The 19,390-nt window shown below is 40.8% G+C and overlaps 2 protein-coding genes across 14 annotated transcripts in view; one reads left to right on the top strand and one right to left on the bottom strand.

Moving 5' to 3' along the window:
* KCTD20 (potassium channel tetramerization domain containing 20) overlaps positions 1-18,698 on the bottom strand; it is a 29,872-nt gene extending 11,174 nt beyond the window's left edge. For 2 of the 12 annotated variants that reach the window (XM_036316750.1, XM_036316739.1), the window contains exons 1-2: positions 17,406-18,527; positions 1,392-1,665 (exon numbers count right to left, since the gene is read on the bottom strand). In XM_036316750.1, coding sequence (XP_036172643.1) covers positions 1,392-1,665; positions 17,406-17,727 — 596 coding nt within the window. In that variant the 5' untranslated portion in view covers positions 17,728-18,527. The other 10 variants (XM_036316747.1, XM_036316741.1, XM_036316740.1 and 7 more) reach the window with 10 other exon arrangements.
* STK38 (serine/threonine kinase 38) overlaps positions 1-19,390 on the top strand; it is a 121,877-nt gene that overhangs the window by 54,589 nt on the left and 47,898 nt on the right. The gene's annotated exons all lie outside the window — the stretch shown is intronic.

Raw genomic sequence — 19,390 nt, forward strand, 5'->3', positions numbered from 1 at the left:
TAGATAAAGAAATCAGACTCTCTTCTTCGTGGACAACCCTTTCCTAGATTTAAAGAACCACTGTTAGCCAAGGATCTATTGCCCAGATAATGCTTGCCTTCTTCTCTCTATCACCATCTTCAGAGGAAACCTACCTCAGCCAGACTGCCCTGAGGAACTCAGGAACACTGCGGGGGGGGCGGCTGGCGGCGGGACATTACTGGTGGTGACACCAAGACTGAGCACAGGAAGTCAAGTCTGATTAAATACAGGGCCAACTTAGAAAATAATTTAATGTTCTCATTTAATCTTAATTCAGATGTTTGAGAAATATATAGGTTTGGTTTTGGTTAAAAATGGCTCATCATGAATTTGTATGTATATGTTCAAGTAGACACATATTTGAATAGCTGGATCCCATTTGGCCTAAGATTCAGTAAAATTAGTGATTTTCCTCTGATTTCTAATTTGGTTCAAATTAGTTCAATGTCCTGAGTGAGGTTAGATCTTTAAATAACATCTACTTCTAAGTAGATAAAAACCCTTAAAAGTCAAAGGTGTGTACACACACATTATTATTATTATTTTACTCTTGTCCCATTGGCTGTTCCTCATGTTAAGGTCTATGACTGCAGAAAGAGGATCTCCTAACCTCCAGCCCAAGCTCCAAGAGCACTTGTGGGCAGTGCTCCTTTGGGCAGGCTCTTTCCATCCCCTGCATTCCAATCCTGAAAAGTTGGGGCAGTGGGCAGTGAGAGGAGGATAAGACTACAGTCTGGATGAAACATGAAGAATAAAGAAACAACAGAAAAGCCAGATGTCAGAAAACAAGCAGTGACGGAGGCATCAGAAAACGACAGTAAAACATCTATTTCTCAGCCGAACTGGCAATAGATGGCAGGCAATATACTGCTTTTCAGGGAAACGACTTTGTTGTGTCCTGTGAAACTTTTGTCTAATTCTATTTTTTTTATTAAGACAAAAGACGAAAGAAAGATGAACTCAATTTACAGCTCTCACTTTATCCCAGTATCTCTGACTCGTAGAACTCAGAAAAACATTGCTTTTGGGAGGTTATGCGAATTGTGAATAAAATAAATTAGGTATCTGACTTCTGTTTCAGAGTGAGTTTATAGAGGAATAGGGAATGAGATTTAACATATTATTTCTGACAGTTCTGGCTGCACTCCCTTCTTTTGTTCACTATACTGGCTTTATAAATAAAATACCCAGCCCCCCAAATTACCAACACATGTACGTTTTGTACCAGCTTGCCCTCCATCTCACCAAAGAAGGAAGGCAGAAAATCAGCAATGCAATGCTTTTCATTTTCACATCTAAAGCAAGATAAACAGCAGGTATTCCAGTCATAGAGAACAGAGTGCATTTAGAAGGGAAGTATCATCAGTTACCTTCCCAACATGGTATCCGGGTGAGCAGTGAAAATTTGTGGATTCACCACAAAACGTGTGCCATCTACGAGAAGTGTCACTTTCTCTGGCGCCTGGGAATGAACGTTACTGCCAAAGCCCATAGTGCTGTTTCCAAATCGTTCTGGAGCAATAAAGGGTTCATAGCTCCGTTTAGTCCCACCTGGGAAGCAGGAGCCTTTGCTGTCTTCGGGAAGTGGCATTATGTGAGGGAACTGGAGGCTTGCTGGCTGAGAGGCATAGTCCAGTGAAAGGTCTGAAAGATACAAACCAACCAAAATAACTCAATTGCAAAAGCCTTGGGGGAAAAATAAACCCTGTTTTCTTTAAAAAACAATAAAAATTTAAACAAAACCCCCATAGATGTTTAGAGGCAAACAGGCAAAAACTCTTGCCTAGAGCAAGTAAAGAAAAAATATAACAGGAGACTTACATTGGATTCCCCTGAGCTTTTTTCCACTCATGCCAAGCACATGTGTGTGTAGGGAGAAGGGATAAAGGCAGTAATATCCACATTTTAAAATAAAATGATTAAAAACTTTAAAAGTAAACTTCGATATGGTTTTAAAAAATTAAAACATTAGGAACAACTTTCTGTGGAAAACCAGCAATCTCCTGCCACACTCCATGGCCGCCCCAGTGTTGTTCCACAGAGGCAATAACTTTCTACTTTTGTTTTCACTTCTCTAAATAATACTTATACTTGCTGTGTTTTATTTGTGCTACCGCTGGTGTGCCAAAACCATTTTCTTTTCTTTTCTTTTTTAATATATTTTATTGATTTTTTTACAGAGAGGAAGGGAGAGAGATAGAGAGTCAGAAACATCGATGAGAGAGAAACATCAATCAGCCGCCTCCTGCACATCTCCCACTGGAGATGTGCCCGCAACCCAGGTACATGCCCTTGACCGGAATCGAACCCTGGAACTTTCAGTCCGCAGGCTGACGCTCTATCCACTGAGCCAAACCGGTTTTAGCCAAAACCATTTTCTTTCTACATTCTGTAAAAATGTTTCCAAATTCTATTTTCCAGAAAGACAATGACAGAGTCTATTGTCGAATGCATCACTTTTCCTAGAAGTCACAGAAAAACGCATTTTCACTATGCAAAGGAGCATCCTAACATCACCAACACCACTTCGGAACAGGCAGGTCTTCTATCAGATACAAAATTCCCATGGGAATGGCCTTGGGTTAGGATTCATGCTCAGTTATTGTATCACCAAATAGCTATTTTCTTTAAGTAATTTATTTTTCTAAACCTGGTTCGTCATTTCCAAAATGAGAATAACGTTCATTCCACCTACCTCACAGGACTATCAACTGAAAGAATGTGAGAGCACTTAAAAACAAACAATACCGAATCATGCAAGAGACTTAAACTGGAATTAATGAACTCTGGGTGTACACAGGAGAAAGGGAATGAGACTTAACAGATTATTTCTCATAGTTCTGGCTGCAAGGAGCCAGTATTTACAAAAGGATTCCCAGAGGATGCTCTTATTTTTTATTTATTTTATTTTTTGTTAATCCTCACATGAGGATATTTTCCCCCCATTGCTTTTCAGAGAGCGAGTGGAAGGGAAGGGGAGAGAGTGACTGAGAGGAGGGGAGGAGGAGACACATCGACTGGTTGCCTCTTGCATGCAGCCCATCTGGGATGGGGAGTGAACCTGCAACCCAGGTACATGCCCTTGACCAGGAATTGAACCCTCAAACCCTTCATTTCCTGTGTCGGCGCTCTAATCATTTAGCACACTGGCCAGGGCTTAGAGCAGGGGTGGGCAAACTTTTTGACTCGAGGGCCACAATGGGTTCTTAAACTGGACCGGAGGGCCGGAACAAAAGCATGGATGGAGTGTTTGTGTGAACTAATATAAATTCAAAGTAAACATCATTACATAAAAGGGTACGGTCTTTTTTTTTTAGTTTTATTCATTTCAAACGGGCTGGATCTGGCCCACGGGCTGTAGTTTGCCCACGGCTGGCTTAGAGGATGCTTAAATAGGCAGTTTTCCTAATATATTTTAATATAAAAAATATTCTTAATAAAAAATTTCAAATATACCAAAGCATAGAGTTAATACCGCATGTATATGCCATTAGTTATATTTGGCAAGCTCAGTTAACATTTTTCTCTCCTTCAAACCTTTTTTGGAAAGAAATAAAATATTATAGATACAACTGAATTTCTCATCCCACCCTTCCTATAGTCTAACTTTGCATACAATATTTCATGAACATGATTACTGCCCGTGACCTCTGGGGAATTAGTCTGATTAATGCCCCCAACCTTGTTTCTGGAGAAAAGGAAAGCAAAATCTAGATCAAAAGCCAATTTAGGGTTTACATCCTACAGCTTCTGCAGGACTTAAATTTTCAATGTGGCCCTGATTTTGCATACCCAGAGCTAAGTTCCCACACAACCCACAGGCAGGCTTGTAGGAAGAAACACTTTAATCACCAGACAGACTTTCACACTGGCAGGTTCTTAAAAATGAAAGTAGGCATCTAAATTACTAATTCAGTTCTCTAGAAAGCTTGATTTGCCCCCAGCAATGAAGCAATTAAATTAGGTCGATTCCTGAAGGATGCCTCAGGTAGTATCCTTAAACAGGTGAGCAGGAAAAGAGACTCACTGCACAACTTCTCTCTAATGGTGCACTCTAGGGGGCAGTGACTCCGCTTGTCCATCAGCTGATATATCTACAATAGCACAGCCTGATCCAAAAGACACAGGTTCAAATCTCAGTCCCCACATCCGAGCAGTGTGACCCCGAGCAAAAGTTACCCACGTTTCGTCATTTTTAAAAGGAGGACTAATCTAAGCAGGGATCGGCAAACTTTCTGTAAAGACCCAAAAAGTAAATATTTTAGGCTCAGTGGGTCAGTCTCCACCATTGTAGCAAGAAAGCAGCCATAGACAATATGTAAACAAATGGGCATGATGGCTGTATTTCAAAATTTTATCGACAAAAATAGGCAGCAGCGCAGATTTGACCATAGTTTGCCAGGAATTGAACCCTCAACCCTTCATTTCCTTTAGATCTCTTGATCTAAAGAGATGTATGTAGCCCTAACCGGTTTTGCTCAGTGGATAGAGCAAGGGTCCCGGGTACGATTCCGGTCAAGGGCACATACCTTGGTTGCAGGCACATCCCCAGTAGGGAGTGTGCAAGAGGCAGCGGATCGATGTTTCTAACTCTCTATCCCTCTCCCTTCCTCTCTGTAAAAAAAAAATCAATAAAATATATTAAATAAATAAATAAATAAATAAATAAAATAGAGAGATGTAAAATTCCTAGTACAGTGAGTGCTCAGTAAGCGGTAATTGCTATTATTGTTGCTACTGTTTTTATTTAGGAGTTAAAAAGAGCCCTGTCGGTATGGCCAATCGTTGAGCATAGACCCATGGACCAGGAGTCCCCGGCTCCATTCCCAATGGAGCACATGCCCGGGTGCAGGCTCCAGCCCCAGTGGGGGGTGTACAGGAGGCAGCCAATCAGTTTCTTTCTCATCGATGTCTGTCTCTCTATACCTCTCCCTTCCTCTCTCTCTAAAACCAAAAAAGAAAAAGGTTTACAAGACCCTTCGCATCCATTAACTTTAATATTCTAGCCTTGTGAAGTCAGAAGAATGTTATATCCTTGTTTTCTAGGTTAAGAAAGCAGGGCTCAGAAAGATTAAGAATCTTTCCCATGGTTACAGCTGATAGGTAGCAGAGCTAGAATCTAAACCGGTCTTTTGCTTGCAAACCCATGACTGTTTTTCTCACACCATTATGCCTAAGTTAGATGTTCTAGATCAGCCGTGGGCAAACTACGGCCCGCAGGCCGGATCCGGCCCGTTTGAAATGAATAAAACTAAAAAAAAAAAAAAAAAGACCGTACCCTTTTATGTAATGATGTTTACTTTGAATTTATATTAGTTCACACAAACACTCCATCCATGCTTTTGTTCCGGCCCTCCGGTCCAGTTTAAGAACCCATTGTGGCCCTCGAGTCAAAAAGTTTGCCCACCCCTGTTCTAGATTGATTGAGTAAGTGGAGATTTTCTGTTATGGTTAGCTTTATATAATTGTGAAAGGTAAGCTAAGCCAATTAACTGGATATCATATTTATAAAGATTAAGAACATTTATGTCTTCTGGGCAGAGTGGATGCTCAGGTGTCAGAAGGCCCTCTACATTAAGCCAATATCTAGTCTCCGTACCATCACTCCTGGGAGTTAGCGGATAAGCAAGATTTTGAAGACCAGAAGAAGTCAGGCTACTAGTTTCTTTTTCTTGGGCTGCAGCCGAGGTTTCATCCATTAGGCAGCTGGCCTCCTGCAGCAATAACCTGTCACTCTCACTGCCACGATGAACATTCATCCTTGGCCTCTATGCTGATCTGTCCGCCTGATCAGGAAAAAAACCTGCAAGACAGGAATATGCATGATTTAGAACTCTCTCAAAACAGGTTTCCAAGGACTTCCATGGCATGAAAGCCAAACTAGAGAACTGACAGGCAGCTCTCATTCTTGTTCTGAGAAGAAATGACATCTTAAACATCTCTATGATTTATATTGAGAGGAACTGGCTGATTTAAATGGTCTGTTGATAAACCTGTTATTAGAGAATAATGTTAAGCTTTGTCTACAAACAGACATTGAATGCACTCACTGACTTTGCCCACATTCATGATCAATTCTACATATTAAATGGTGGTATTTATACTACAGTGACACAGGGGGGGAAGAGTCCAATTGATCACTTAAAGAAAACCTGCCATATATTTTTAAAAATTGAGACAGACATACTCCTGCAACAGTGAAGCACAAAGAAATGCAAAACAATCACAACGATAATGCTAGCATTAGAGCCGAAACTAGAAGTCACCTGCACTAAAAAAAGTTCTCGCACTTTCTGTTAATTATGCTCAATCCCCAAGACCCACCTCAAAATTACACCAAGATGTCACTGGACACAAGGCTAACTCCCCCCTCTGCAGTGCACTATCATCATGAATAACACCTACTGGCGAATGCCATGTGCAAGGTATTCATGCATGAGGCAGAATGGAGAGGTCAGACAGGAGGCTTTATACCTTTCCTCCAGGTAGTCATGCCTGGCAGCCCTTCTCCTTGGGGGCTGTCCAACTACTGAAAACACTCCTGAAGTTCACCCTACCCAGTACTTTCACAGTTTATACTCTACTAATTTCCACTTGTTTTGGTGGAAGAATCATTGTACATCACCAGCAATTTTTATGCATATGGATTGCAGGCTAACACCAATTTAGGAAGAAGTCTGGTCACAAAGGGCAGTAACATGTTTTAATACTCTGAATTTCCCTCACACGCAAGTATGTAGAGGTGCCAGTAAATATTTGTAATGTGAATTAAATTCCTTTCATAGCTTGTATTAATACATTTTTTAGCATAATGTTGATTGATCAGTTAATCCTTGTTTTAACTTGAATGAAATATAAAAATGACCAGTTTGGAAAGATGAATCAATACATGTGCCTGAAAACAAACTTTTAAAGAAGAGATACTTTTAGTTGATGAAATCTTTTCAGACAATGGTTCTTATAACATTAGGCAAATTAAATCAATAGATGAATGTTCTGAATGTTTCATCTATTAAATCAATAGATGAAAACTTGATATGTGGGTACAGCTTTTTCAGAATTACCCTTTCTTAAAGAAAAAGCGTATCTACACACAAAAAATGCAGCCACTTAAAATTTATCCTGGAGATTGGTAAGTCAAACGGAACCACTACTGTCCTCAAGTTCCCTTCGGAAGATGCCAAAATCAGGTCTACAGAACAGAATAAAGAATAGCCATGGAACTGGAAAGCACATTTCTTACCAACATTGAAAGATCAAAAAAGGATTTGCTTCTTTAAGCTTAACTGGTTTGAATTACAATGTTTCACTCAACCTATAGCTGCTGCTTCTCAACTCTTCACTAACTGCTCAAGAACCAAGTTCAAACTTCTCTTTGTTGCTCTCAAAAGATCTCTTGAACCAAAATATAAGCTTGAATAAGCCTATCTCTTGAAAATTTGCAGTCTAGACTGCTTGTATGTGTTACTTCATTTATTCCTTATAATGTGTGAAAAATAATTTCATTGTAATGGACTAGAATGAAAATACTTTCTTCCTATTTTATAGTACTGAAGCTCAAAACTCAGTTTAACTTGTATACAGCCAATTAATGAATATAAAGATACTAGAGGCCCAATGCACGAAATTCATGCAAGAGTAGGCCTTCACAGCACCAGCTGTCTCGGCTCTCGCATCCAGCCCCGGCCTCCTCGACCCTCGCAGCCCCGGCTATGTCCGGAAGGTCATCTGGACGGTCGTTCCGCTGTTTGGCCATTCGGTCAATTTGCATATTACACTTTTATTATTATAGATATTTGGAATTAGCAGGGTAGATATCTCCAATGAGGGAAAAGAAAGTAACTTGTTGAGCATTAACAAGCATTTTATTTGTATTTAGTTCATTTTTATTATAAATAATACATGAATATTTTCTTTCTTAAAAAGGACCCTTTGATCATCATCTCCAACCCTAGTCACTTCTCCAAGTGACTATACCTGGTTGGTATGAACCCTTTTAGACTTTATAAAAATATATTCCTATCACACAGATATACTGTTAAAAGCATGCTGCTTTTAAAAAACAAACTATATTCTATATGCATCTCCCATCTTTATTATAAAAGGCCTGTGGCCCTAACGACCAAAGACCAGCACAGGTGGGTGGGGCTGCGAGCACGGTGGGGCTGCGCAATTTCGTATATTCTGTAATATTTCTCTAAATTAACGTTCTTGAGATCCATTCATGTTGGAAGATCATGATCTAGTTCATGCCCCTTTCAACTGCTATATAATATTCTATGAGCCTTGTCTACCTATGAATATTTAAGATAACCTTACTTAACTATTACCTGTACAAACAGTGCTTCAAAGAACAAGATCAGAGTGTACTATGAAACTCCAAGTCAGGGTCCAGTTTTCAATTTTCCCAACTGGATTTGGTTTCAGAACTCAGTTTTTCAAGAAACTGTCTCAGGACTAATGCTTTAAAAAATAGCCTAATCCTAATGTACATTTCCCAAAGTCCCTATGAATGAATTCCTCTATCATCCTAGCATGACCGAACAAAACTCTCTTAACCTATGAAACCTAAAAAGTAAACAGCTAACACCAAATTGTTCAACATACAACAGTGCAGCCAATTTAAACTTAATAGTAGGGGTGTGTTTTCCTTCCAGCAGGATGTTTTACTCAACTCTGAATATATATTTTCATTGCCTACTACGGTTCAATTCTGTAACCATCCCCAAATGAATCTTGGTCCTCAGAACATATCTAAGGGAAAAAGAAAAAAGAGGGGGAAAAAGAAAAGAAATAAGCAAAGTACTTCAACAATACAGTTCTCTATTGCTACAACACTATGTTTGGCCAACAGCCCTAAAAGTCAAATACAAGAAGCAAAGGATTATGACACCCCTGGCACACCTAACAGTAACTGAAGAGACTGCTTCAGAACACAACTAGGAGTTAGAAATATATGAATGAAACCATATAGCTAAGAAGCAAGCGAGCTCAAGCTTCACCTCCATATCTCACATAAAAGCATTTTATATACTATGAAGAGCTGCACAAATATACTTATTATTTACTTCACAGGCCTCCTATGAAGGCCCACATTTTGTTAAGTCTTGATTTTGCTGATCTGAAACAGCAAGACATTTAGCATCATAATCTCCCCACCTTGGAAAATTTACATACAATCTTTGATAGTGGAATTATCTCCACATATTCCTTGCACCTAAAAACAGGACACACTGTTTTTTCTCTAGAACACTGTCATCTTGAGTATTAATCCAAAATAATCTCTAGATAACAAGTGTGGAACTTGCAATTTCCTCTAATTATTTCTGGAGAAGATAATCAGATCACTGTTCCATTAAGTTCAATAGCTTGCCATTGAACTATTCAGATTTTAAAAATCCAGATGGAATGGGGTTGGGGACAATTAAATTTAACATGGATGCATTTCAAAAGCATTATGCTTTCAGACTGTTAATGGTACCGCATCTGATCTTTTACGTCAGGATCATGTCTCCTCTGTCAGAGCTCAGTGATGAAGATGTGGTAGATGCATAGAAATTGGTAAATAAACACCCACCCTTCATCTATAATTCATAATTAAATTCAGAAAGTAATTATATCTTTGCCAATTCTTCATTTCAGATACAAATCCTACTCCTTTTAGTCTGGTGTTATGTGAAAACAACTACATTTCTTTTACTACTCTAATGGCCTTTGACTTTGGTCTAATTCCATTATGCAGAGCAATGAGAACCCTGCTAATGCTTTCTATCAGAAGTGAACAGATTCCATTTTGCTTCACATATATTCTCTGGTGATACCCAGGATTTCTGGTTAAAAGAGTTGGTGAAAATAGAGGGAGAGACCACAGAGGTGATGGAATACAATTAAAATGTCTACATCATCACCTCCTAGGATACTACTGACTGAGGGCTAAGAGGCTACCATCTTCAAAATGTACTCTGGGTGCGTGTGTTTAAATATTTACATCTACTTAACTCTCTCTCTCTCTCTCTCTCTCTCTCTCTCTCTCTCTCTATATATATATATATATATATATATATGTATGTATTATTATTATTATTATTATTTTTGTTAATCCTCACCCGAGGATATTTTTCCATTGATTTTTAGAGAGAGTGGAAGGGAGGAGGAGAGACAAAGAGAAACATCTATGTGAGATCTATATATATATTTTAAATCAACTCTGCTGATGCTTCTGTCATGTTTCTATTCTCTCCCTTTGCATATGTAGCCCTAATGTTCCAGTCTCAGAAGAAATTCTGTCTTCTGACTATTTAAGGCTTCTGATTTTCCTTTTTCCAGATTATTTCTGAAAGTACTGAGTAGGACCACTCCAGGATTAAGCCCATACAGACTTTATTCTTAACATTTTTAAGTCTTGGAGCTTTCCTATTTTATATCCCCAAACCTGTAATAATTTAGCTGTTTGACTCTGTAAAGAGAGAAACCCTTGTAAGTAAGTTATTTCCACTGGGTCCTCCCTTCCCACATACTTGCCGTCTTCCTCAAAGAACTCTGGCAGAATGGTGAGATGTAACTACTTCTTACAGATTTCTTGCTACATTTCTCCCCAAGTCTGATCTTCCATTATGGCTCTACCTTTTATAACCCTGGCCCCGGGCAGGTTCCTAAGTCTCTCTGTGTCTCAACCTGCTCACTTGTAAGAGAGGATAAACCACACCAGTTGTTATAAGAATTAAATGAGTTAATACATTTGAAGTGCTCAGTATGATGCCTGGTATATAGCACTCAATAAATGTTGATTGTTGTTATTGTTCCTGAACCACAGAATCTGCAAAGATCTCTTACAAACCTAATAGTATTTGTTACTAAAACTACCCCAGGAGAGATATTTTCATTATCTTCCCTTTACTGCTGGGGGGGGGGGGGGGGGCTTTAGAGAGGTTTAGCAACTTGCCCCAAATCACACTAGCTAAGAGGCAAAGATAGATTCGAAACTTAGGTCCTTGGATTATTATATTTTTTCCAACCAATCCCACTGCTTCCCCCAAACCATCTTGCCTTATTGATTGTAGGACTTAATCCTTCTACTGTCAGATATGAAAGAGAAAACCAGTAGTTTCCAGGGTCATTATTGCTGAAGTTCTTATCAAGGAGGAGTTATGGTAGTGATACCAGAATCCTGTGATAGATGGTTTTATTTTTCCATACATAAAAATAGCTGCTTTTTTTTTCCTGCTTATAAAAGCAATGTGTGCTAACAGAAAAAAAATTCAGTCAACATAGAAAGATATAAATACTTTAAAAATCAACAGCGCTGTGGTGAAACCTTTGCATGCATATTTTTGGGCATCTACCCTATTATATCCTTGGAATAAACTAGAAATAAAATTTCTATGGAAAAAGGTATATATACTACCATCTTATCCTTTATAAATACACCAATTTACACTTCTTCCAGTAGCATGAAATATTCACTCTCCAGAATTCTTGCTATGTTTCAGTCTTCCTTATTTTTGCTAATCTGATAAGTGAAATATTATCTCATTCTAATGTGGTCATTTAAAAAGCCGTTCATTTTCGGCATACTTCCAAAATTCCACCCTTGAAAGCCTTAGAAGTTTTGAGTGGGTGGGGAAAAAGCCCACGCCAGGTGGATCTTAGGTAACAGCAGTGATTTATTCCCATCAAGTGTATCAGGCTTGATCAGAATCACTGGATGTTTCCCATGACATGCTCACATCTCCATGAAAGTCTGTGAGACGACAAGATATGATGACAGGGCCACCCAGCAGACTGAAGCAAAGCAGGTTCTGGCTTTGGCTTTGTTATTAACTAGCCATGTCACCAAGAAAATGTCCTTTAAACTTCAGTGTTTTAAGCATAAAAATGGGATATCTACCACTACAAAGTTAGACAATCCTTTCTCAAATAGAATATATGGAAAAGCCCTCAAAAAGCTATATAAAGACATGAGATGAACCTGGGTATGTGAATCTCCCTTGTATGATTACTTAGCATTTATTTGACTCATCACGCTCCTCCTCCACTTTTGAATATATTTTTTATGTTCTGACTATTGTATGGTTTCCCTGACTTCAGCTATCTTTCTCATTTTGATTCGATGAAATTACACACTGTATTGCTTTTGGAGTTCTTTTGAATTATTTTTTGCCTCAGTTGCCTAACTTTTCACTTGCACCTGACTTTCTGTGTCTTTCTATTCTTCCCTCAGGAAAATGTCATATTCTTTCTCTTCTCCTACCAAACTGTCTATTCTTTAGCTTTTTTACTGCTGTCAAATTTTAAACCACAAGGACAAATGATAATCTTGCACTGGGGTGGTAAAATGCTCCTTGTTCCAGGCAGAAAACACTGAAAAGACAAAAATCAATCTTAACTCCTCTTCCTGACCTTCTAAATATAAATAAACACATATATTTCTTTTATTTTTGCAATTTGAAATTCTGCTATAAATACTATTTTGTATTCTCAGCATACAATGAACATGGTTGTATGTCAATAATCACAGTCTTACATCATTTTCAACGGTACATAATATTCCATTATATGGTTGTATCAAATTTAAGTCAATGCACTTCATAGTTACTTTTTAAAAATTTAAACTTTAACCCATATAGAGTTTATTTTGGCATTTAGCATGAGGTAAAGATCTCACAAAATTAAAAGGTTAATCAACTAACTGCTTTAACAATATATTCTGAAGAGTCCACCCCCCCCCCCCCATCCACAGTGGTTGAGATGTCAATTTTCTCAAACACTAACACATAATATATGCTTACTCTGGTTTTTAAACTCTGTTCCACTGAGCCATATATTTCTGTGTCAATGTCATGCATAATTGTAATTTAACATCTTCCCATCATTTTTCTATGTCACTTATCTAGAAGTTCTAAGTTTTAAGTTGACAATAGAGAAATTTTTTCTTCTAATCTTTAAAATTATATCTTAACTACTCATTTATACTTTCCTTTTGCAATGAGTAACACCAGCTTTAACAGTTTTAGAATTCTTGTGATAACTCTCCTAGAACATTAAATTTAATGGAGATGGCAACTGTACACATTCAGATTCCATGTAATAGTTTATGACCCAGAATGCAGCTCTGTTTGTTCTAACTCTTACTATATGGAAGTAAAAATTTGCTTTACTTAAAAATATTACTGTCATAACTCATTCCAGTGAAATGTTAAAAAAATATGTGTGGATAATTGAAACTATTAATACTAGAGAAATTTTTATATTTACTGTTAAAGACAGCATTTAATCAACATTTTAATTCAAGAAGTAAAATGTAAATTTACTTCACCTATATTAATAACTTACATACAATATATACTTTAAAGATAAATTATATTTCTAGATTAATATCGCAGCTATGCAGACTTTTTTCTCTGCAGAAAAAGAACTCATGGTACTGCATTTCTTGAATACCAGTCAAGGTTACCACATGCCTTCCTTACCTCCTCTCCCTGTGAGCCTAAGCATCTGTATAATCAACCCTGAGTGAAGATCACTCCCCTTCTCCTACCCCCTTTCTCTCGTTTCTTTTTCTTCTCAAACAACTGATGCTATAAATGTTTTTCCATTTGCGTTACTAGAAGGGAAGCTATATTTAACCGTAAGCTACCCTGCCTCCCATATTTACCAGCAAGTGCTCTGGGACCAGATCACCTAGGTTGGCTCTTAATTCCACCACTTTCTAGCTGTGTGAATCTGGGCACATGACTAACTTCTTTGAGCCTCATTTTTCTTACCTGTAAATTGAAAATAATAAGAGTATCTATTTGGGAGAACTATTTTAAAAATTATAAAGACTTCAAATAAAGCAGTCTCTGGCATATGGTAAACACTGAAAAAGTGTTAGCTGTTATTATTACTATTTATATATTTAAAACTAGTTTCAAGCTTGTAAAAATATTTGAAAACGTTATTTTTTAAATCTCTGCTTGTTTCTCTTTTCTTGCATTAATACCTAGCTACCACATCATCCCTCTTCTCAATTCCAACACCAACAACCCTCTATTTACATCTCTGGGTATTTGTATTTTTATAGAGAATAAGTACTGGATTCTGAATACATCCACTTGCAGAAGTAACAAAACAGTTATGATACTACCATTAACTCTTAATTCCAAACATTTACAAATAACAAACATGTTATTTCTGTAAACCAAACCTGTAGTTTTAAAACTAAAAACTACACAGCTTTCTAACGAATCTCTTGTATGACTAAGCACTTGTATCAGCTAGGTTTATTTTTTAATCTCTCAAAATTAGAGAGAAGTGTTTGGTAACTTCAGATTATCAGCAAATTAGTATATATACAGTCATCATACGTTTACCAAACATCTGCTGTGTGAAGGCACTAGCACGGTTTGGAGGGACACAAAGGACTGAGGAACACTTTCCAGAGCTGGTCCTAAGTTCACACACTGGTTAGGTGGGGATATATGAAAAAAATTATAAGGAAATTTTTTTAAAGCTTCACTGAGGGTATGTCTATTGAATTTTTAGAAGGAGAGGAAGGGGGCAGGTGAGAGAAACATTGATGTGAGAATATTTATCAGTTGCTTCCTATATGTGTCCCAACCAGGGATCAAACCCACAACCTAGGTCTGTGCCCTGACCGGTAATTGAACCTGCAACTTTTTGGGGTATGAGACGACGCTCCAACCAACTGAGCCACCCAGCCAGGGCGAAAAGATAAGTAAATTTAAGTAATAATATGAAATAAATGGTTTAAGCCAGTGGTTCTAGATTCTCAGGCCTATATCCTAGAATCTGTCTCTGCTGGCTTACAGTGGGGTGGGAATTTTCACTTACCTCTATAATTTTTAAAAAAATATATTTTTATTGATTTCAGTGAGGAAGGAAGAGGGAGAGAGAGAGAGAAACATCAATGATGAGATTGGTTGCCTCCTGCATGCCCCCTACTGGGGATCGAGCCTGCAACCCAGGCATGTGCCCTGACCAGGAATTGAACTGTGACCTCCTGGTTCATAGGTCAATGCTCAACCACTGAGCCATGCCAGCTGGGCTTACCTCTATAATTTTAATAACAGTATTTTACATCTGTATAGCATACAATTCAAATTTCGTTCACATTTGTTACTTCATCTGATCCTTACAACCTTCTTTATGAAACAAATAGGAATATACTAACAGAGACAACTGAAACCAAATCCACTGGCCCCGGTCACACATCTTCCCACTGCACCTCAGTGCTTTCCAAACTTGTACTGGCTCCACCTGTTTTAGTATGAACAGAGATACTTTACTTTATACCTATAACAATTTATCATAAAGCCTTAACACTTCAACAGTGGAATGGACAATCTGGATCTAAAGAAAACAGTATCTTGAAATAAATTAAATTATAATATTTTAAAAAACAATGAACAGCCAGCATTTCCTGAGAACTTTCAATGTCTCAGCACAGCTGTAAGCACATCATGTAAGTTACATGTGTTAACTCAATCCTAATAACCCTCTGAGATAGGTACTATTACAGTCACTACTTCAGAGACACAGAACTGATGAGTACTTTATCCAAGCTAGTCCAGTCAGGAAAGACTGGATCCAAAGCCCACATTTTAAATCACTACACAATTCAGTACAGCTGACCTTGAACAACTGGCGGTAGGGGCGTAGACCTCCCACACTGTCCAAAATCTGCAAAAGCCCTTCACATACTCGGATTCCCAAACGTGGAGTTTAAACTATGAGGGTCAATTGAACTGCAGTCATTTTATAAAAATTCCATATACATGAAACTGCACAGTTCAAGCCCATATTGTTCAGCTGTCTGTGAGGACACTATTGAGCATAAATCTTATTGGCTTTGGAGTCAGCCAGATGTAAGTTTGAACACTGACCACTTACTAGGTTTACAACTTTGGGCAAGCTTAAACTCTTTGTGTCAGATTCCTCAGTTGTAAAAAGGAGATAATGAAATGAGATAATGGACATAAAAAAGCATTTAGTACAGCATCTGGTATATAATAATGTCTATGTATTGTAAGTCGTTACTACAGTATTTCTAATTCTACTTTTCATGAATATACAAGAACAATCCAACAACGTCTAATTTGGGGATCCAAGCAAAAATATCAAAAGGTTCTCTTCTTTCATCCATGTCTTTCCTTCCTTCTGTTCCAGAAATGCATATATTATTCCAATAATCTAATTTCCCATGGGAACATGAGAATATAATGTCATATTAGTAATTACATCAGTTTTATACTGTCTCCAATAGAGATACCTAATAACTTTGGTAAGGACTATAGTATAGTTATGTGATGTCAAAAGATTCTGGACACTGCTTAAACATCTAATATAATAAAATTCCAATGTACTTATCTTAACCTTTACTGGATCTTTAAAAAGATAAATCTCTTGGGATTACAAGGTAACTACCTATTTGCTCTCATTTTTCCTTTTACTACTTTTTTCAAGCTTCAGAGTTCCTTATTTTAGCACTCCCACTCTTCATGATATGGCTCCATTTTCCCCAAATAATACTGCTTTTGTAGTCATGTGGCAGTCTCTCCATTTTCCTCATCTCCTTACAACTTAACATCGCGGGACCTTTTCCTTTTTGAAGCATTTTTTCTGGAGATGACTTAGTGGAAAGAACAGTGGGCTAGGAGCCAGGAGTCCTCACTCCGCCATCGATGTCCTCGCTCAGATTCCCCTGAAAGACTAGAGCACTGCACTAGATACATTTGTAATAGGTTTCCTTATATCTCTAGGCCCCATCTTTCCACGACTCTGGGTATTCCAACTAGAAACCATTTTCCAACAGCTTCCCTAAACTTTCTACTCCGGTGAGGGAAGGAGGCCGGGCGTGTTCAGACTTGGGCGCAGAGGATGATGTGAAGCCCAGGACCATGGACGGCAACACACGATGCTTTGTGAACCAATAGGAAAGATGGATGAGTAAGAGAAATCAGACACCACAAAGATACCCAAGACAGGAACACGGTCAGAAACACACGGCCTGACCTGAACCTCCTCCCGACACGTCTCTCTGAAGAGGGACTAAGACACGGAAAGGGCTTTGGCAGCAGAGGTGGTCCTCGAGGGAGCCCTGTAACTGGCCCTCTTGGCAATGTTGTAGCTACACGGCCTCTACAGGGCTTTGCACAAAACAGGCATTTACTGGAGTGTTTGCCGCCTGCTACACACCAGGGCGCCCGAGCTCAAGGCCATGGCAATTACACGGCACTGCTGCCCGGTTCTAAGGGAAGGAGGCGGGCTGGTTGGGGGTGTTGATAGTGAGTAGCCCCCAGAAGGAAAGAGGACAGATCCGTGGGCACGGGCACCTCCAAACCACCAAGGCAGTATTAGAAATGTGTACGAGAGTCATTTCCTACCCCGAGTCAGAGTCCAAGAAAACACTCTCTTTTTTGAAGTTTCCTTCCGGTCGGCGCTTCCTGGCTGGTTAGGGGGCAGGGGAGAGAGAACCGACAAAGGGGCGAGGGAGCTGGGCGGCGTGTCCCCAGGTGTGGCCCCCGGACCCCGGATCCCGGCACCAGCCCAGGAGGGCGCTGGCTCGGCGGCACAGGCGGCTCGGACCCGCCCGGGTTTGTCTCGGGTCGGACTCCTGGGAGGGGCGCGGGCGTCTGAGCGGAGCAACCTCACGCCGGGATGGGGGGGAGGGAGGCCGGGAGGGAAGCTCTTTGATTCTGGACTCATCCTATTTCACTGAGACCACAACACTGTCTTGGGAACCGGTAAAAACCCTCCGTCCTCAGGTGGCAGCCGCAGGGGCAGGTGAGAGGCTGGAACACGCATTCGCACCAACGGGCCCGCAGTCCCTCCGCAGCCTGGTTTATCCTGCTATTCGGCTGGCTGGTTTGCTGATACATACATCGTTTCAACGCAGGAATTTTCAGGAAGAATCACAAACTCCAAAACAGAAGAGGTTTTTTGACAGCGCGGAGCTCGCTGGTAAGCCTGAGGACACTGTCTGCTATAAGAAGTAAGGTTTTATTAAACCTGAGGACGCTGTCTGCCATAAAAAGGCTTTATTTAAAAGAAAACGACCGGGTCCGGCCCGCCCGGCTCCTCTGCCGGCAGCCGCTGGGAACGCCGGTGTCTGCGGTGACCGAGGCGGAGGAAGGCGGAAGGCGGGCGAGCGCGTCCGACCAACAACCTAATTCCTAACCAGGTCGTGAACGGCCGGAAGAGACCGCGTCTGCAAACGCTTCATCGACGAACGCCTCGGAGTTCCCGGCGCCGCTGGCGGGACAGAAACGCCACAGGCCCGCGGCGGACACACGTTACACTTCCGCGGCCCCCGCAGGCGACCCTTCCCGGCCGTCAGCCCCCACCCTCGGCACCAGGACCGGCGCCGGCACCCGTCTGCCGACATCTTTCCCGGCGAGGATTTTGGGACCGCGCGGGGGTCGGACCAGGCGGACTTCCGCCGAGCGGCGTCCTGAGGAGACGCCCCCCCGGACACAAAGGCCAATCTCGGGGCCCCGGCCGCCGCCACTTACCTGCCGCTCCCCGCCGCCGGCCCGAACCTGCCCGGGAAGCGAGGCGCGCGCACTCCGCGCCGCGAGGAGCTGCCGCGGGGACCGGCCGTGCCGCAGGGCGCGCGCCCCCTGCCCCGGCCGGCGCGGCCACGCGGCTGAATCACCGGCGCTTCACGTTAAGAGTCCCCGCGGCGCGCGGGGCACGCTGGGAAAGCCGGGTCGGCCGCGGCCCCGGCCCCGCGCTGGGGTGGCCGCTTCCCTTCCCCACACGCCCAGCGGCCGAGAGAGGGCGCTCTGACGCCCGCCCAGCCAGGGTGGGTTCCGCTTCTGAGCCCGGGGTAGCTTCTTCCAATTATTAAAGGAATAAAGCGGAAAAGGTGGTGGTTCCCTGAGTTGTAAAATAAACTCGCCCCAGGACAGCTGATGCTCATAGAAACTTGTGGAGCCGCATCTCTCCATACTTTTAAGGCAGTGGTTCTCAACCTTCCTAATGCCGCGACCCTTTAATCCAGTTCCTCATGTTGTGGTGACCCCCAATTTCATTGTTACAAACTGAACATAATTAAAGCATAGTGATTAATCACAAAAACAATATGTAATTATATATGTGTTTTCTGATGGCCTTAGGCGACCCCTTGTGAAAGGGTCGTTTGACCCCCAAAGGGGTCGCGACCCACAGGTTGAGAACCGCCGTTTTAAGGGCAGGAGGTGGTAAGAACAAAGGAATTGTTTAAACACGTTGTGCTTGGAAGCCCCTCTCCCGGGTATGCATTCTGACCAAAAGAAGGGGGAAAACACACTTTTCTCAAACCTGAGTGTAATGAAACTACATGCTAGAGCAAACAAAGTTGAATGACAAATTCTAAATGAACTGGAAG

This window comes from Myotis myotis, unplaced genomic scaffold (assembly GCF_014108235.1).
Source record: "Myotis myotis isolate mMyoMyo1 unplaced genomic scaffold, mMyoMyo1.p scaffold_m19_p_7, whole genome shotgun sequence".
In the NCBI taxonomy this organism is placed as follows: Eukaryota; Metazoa; Chordata; class Mammalia; order Chiroptera; family Vespertilionidae; genus Myotis; species Myotis myotis.